Source organism: Dipodomys ordii, unplaced genomic scaffold, assembly GCF_000151885.1.
Source record: "Dipodomys ordii isolate 6190 unplaced genomic scaffold, Dord_2.0 Scaffold1, whole genome shotgun sequence".
Taxonomy (NCBI): domain Eukaryota; kingdom Metazoa; phylum Chordata; class Mammalia; order Rodentia; family Heteromyidae; genus Dipodomys; species Dipodomys ordii.
Genome location: NW_012267217.1, coordinates 27,040,061 through 27,043,233, shown reverse-complemented (window position 1 = coordinate 27,043,233; position 3,173 = coordinate 27,040,061). Strand labels below are relative to the sequence as shown.

At 40.8% G+C, this 3,173-nt stretch overlaps 1 protein-coding gene across 1 annotated transcript in view; it reads left to right on the top strand.

The window, feature by feature from the left end:
• The window catches only part of Tpte2 (transmembrane phosphoinositide 3-phosphatase and tensin homolog 2), a 137,004-nt gene that overhangs the window by 63,489 nt on the left and 70,342 nt on the right, over positions 1-3,173 (top strand). The window contains exon 14 of the mRNA XM_013011816.1: positions 2,640-2,708. Coding sequence (XP_012867270.1) covers positions 2,640-2,708 — 69 coding nt within the window. The remainder of the gene's footprint in view (positions 1-2,639; positions 2,709-3,173) is intronic.

The window sequence follows — 3,173 nt, the reverse complement described above, 5'->3', positions numbered from 1 at the left end:
CGTTCCTATATGTATATATACATAAAGATACACAGGTATTAAGCCAGAATTTCTGGGAGATGTATCAAAAGATTGGGCATTACGGCTTTGTCTGTAACGTTCCCAGTTTTCCAAGTTAGGTGATCAAAGGTCAGAAGAGAGCCTCAGTTCTATTTTTAGTGAGCAGTGAGTAAAACTCCTAGCAAGCTATCAGATAGCCTGTGTATGAGCCCCTATTTGAATGGACAGTACATGTGTTTTATGACTTTACTAACATATTATCACAAACAAAATAGCTCATACACTTACAACTTACTCCACAGTCCTTGGGGATAGAAGTTTTACGTCAAAGTGCCGTTGATGTTGGCTCTTTTCCTGCCCAGTAGAAATCTCATAACAGTTTCTCCTGTTTTGTGGTTTGTCCACAGTTGTCTAACATGTGGACCCATCCTCTAATCCTCTGCATCATTATCATAATCAGCATCATCATTATTACTATTATTATTATTAATTTGTTCCAGGCATGGGCTTGAACTCAGAGCAGAGGTGCATAACTTGAGCTTACAGTTATGATGATTATGAGGATTATTATTATTATTTTATTTCAGTCTTCGGATTTGAATTAAAAATCAAGGTGCAGAGCTTGAGCATATTTTGCTCAAGGCAAGTACCTTATCCCTTGAGACACAGGTCCACTTCTGTTGTTTTCTGAGTTGTTTATAGTAGATAAAATTCTTAAGAGCTGGCTGCTAGTAGCTCATGCCTGTAATCCTAGCTGCTCAGGAGGCTGAGCTCTGAGGATCAGAGCTTTAAACCAGCCCAGGCAGAAAAGTACATGAGACTCTTATTTCCAATAAACTATTCAGAAAAGGCCAGAAAGTGGCTTTGTGTCTCAAGAGGTAGAGGTCTAGCCAGGAGCAAAAGCAGCTCAGAGACACTGTCCAGGCCCTGGGTTGTAACCCTAGGACACACACACACACACAAACCACACACACACACACACACACACACACACACACACACACACACACACAAACAGCATCAGGGACTTTCCTCCCTGAGCTGACTTCAAACTGAGACCCTCATTTCTCAGCCTCCTGGTCAGCTATGATTATATGTGTGAGCTATGTGCACCTGGCCTAAGAAAGAAATAGTCTTAAATCTGCCATGAAGCATTTCTTTTGCAGATGTGTACATTTACTTTTCCCTAGACACCTTGTTTCTCAAGATAACTGGAAATATTCCTTTTCTTATTACTAGGTATATAAGACTTTCAAGTTCTACCAGTTTATTAATTTTAGGAGAATTGTAGATAACTTGAGTGAAGAAGTAAGGGTATGAATTTACCTCATATTTGACTTTGCATAATATAATTGTTTAATGTGCATATAAACAAACCAATAGAGCTCACACTGGAAGATGTCAGCAAAAGATCAGATGCATGCACTCATATATGTGTGTGTGCATGTACCTATACATACATACATGAATACAAAGATACACAGATATTAAACCCGAATTTCTGGGCACTATATAAAAAAGGTGGGCAGTAGCCGGGCGCTGGTGGCTCACGCCTGTAATCCTAGCTACTCAGGAGGCTGAGATCTGAGGATCACGGTTCAAAGCCAGCCCGGGCAGGAGAGACCGTGAGACTCCTATCTCCAAAAAACCACCAGAAAACCGGAAGTGGCACTGTAGCTCAAGTGGTAGAGCGCTCGCCTTGAGCTGAAGAGCTGAGGGACAGCGCCCAGGCCCAGAGTTCAAGCCCCACGGCCGACCAAAAAAAAAAAAAAAAAGGGGGGCAGTGTGTCGTATATCTGTAATATTTCCTCTCTTTTCCAAGTTAGGTGAAGGAATGAGAAGCCAGTCAGAAGACAAACTCCTTGCTATTTTAGTGAGCTCATAAGAAAACCCTTAGAAAGCTATCAGCCTTTGTATGAGATCCTATTGGAATAAGTAGTATATATTTTGATGGATTGTAGTAAGATTATTATAAGCAAAGTACCTTCCAAATGACAAAGATAAATGTGTGTCAGCATGTTTGTGTGTGTTTGTGTGTGTGTGTGTCTGTCTGTTATGGCTAAAACTCAGAGCCTTGTGCCTAGTTTGCTTTCTTGCTTATGGTTGATGGAACTCTTGAACTAGTCTTTCAGCCCAGCATTTTGTAGGTTAATTGGAGATGGACTCTCCTAGGCATTCCCAGACTCAGCCTCTGAGTAGATAGGTTTATCGATGTGAGACAGTCGCATGCCCATCCATCCCAGATTATGATGAAAGCACACACAGGGAGATCATTGAATAAGCAAGTAGAGACAAAAGTGTGAGTCTAAATTGAGTACTTAACCAGCAGGAACAAAGTTCCCAGATTATCCTGAACACAAACAGTGAGATCATTGAGTAAGCCAGTATAGACAAAAGCATGACTCTAAATTAGCACTTAGCTCAAGTATGGTGATCTGAGTTCAAACCTCAGTGTTTGGGAGAGGTCATGGTGAGGGCAGAAGAGCTGGAGATGTAGCTCAAGTGGCTAATCACTTGCCTAGTATGCCCAGCGCCATGGTTTCATTAGTCAGCACCGTATGCAGTAAAAAAAAAAAAAAAGTACCGTTTCTTATACACAGTCCAACATAATCTTATGTTTGTTTTTCATTTGTTCACAGTGACACAAATGCCATACCGGATGTTGTCATCGATTCTGGTAACCAAGTGACTACTGAGTCTTCTGCATGGTAAGCTATTTTTTTGGAATATGATGACAATCGACAGAATACATGGTGACCTATCAAAAACTGTCTGTAATAATATTCAGTTTTGCAACTAAATAGAAAATGATAGAGCAGGTCAAAAGTGACTTGGTCATGGTCTGCTGTGAATTCAAAGATTTGAAGGCACAATTCTTAGTCAGAGTATTAACATGCATGTATGCAACTCATAAAGAGCCCAGGGATGTAAGAATTCCTCACAGAAACACGGAGGCAGTCCCAGTGTTCTATAAATCTCAGTAGATAGGAGAATCATCTACCCTAGACCAATTCTTCATTCTCCAAAAGTCAATTACCCTGAAAGGCCCACCATCACATTGGATGGGAGTCCTGCTTCTAGCCTGCTGTTCGTTGTTCCTATCTGACAGGCATGAAAGACTGACATGATTGCTTTATGAAGGAGGGAATAGAGAAGAAAAAGGAAGCAGAAAA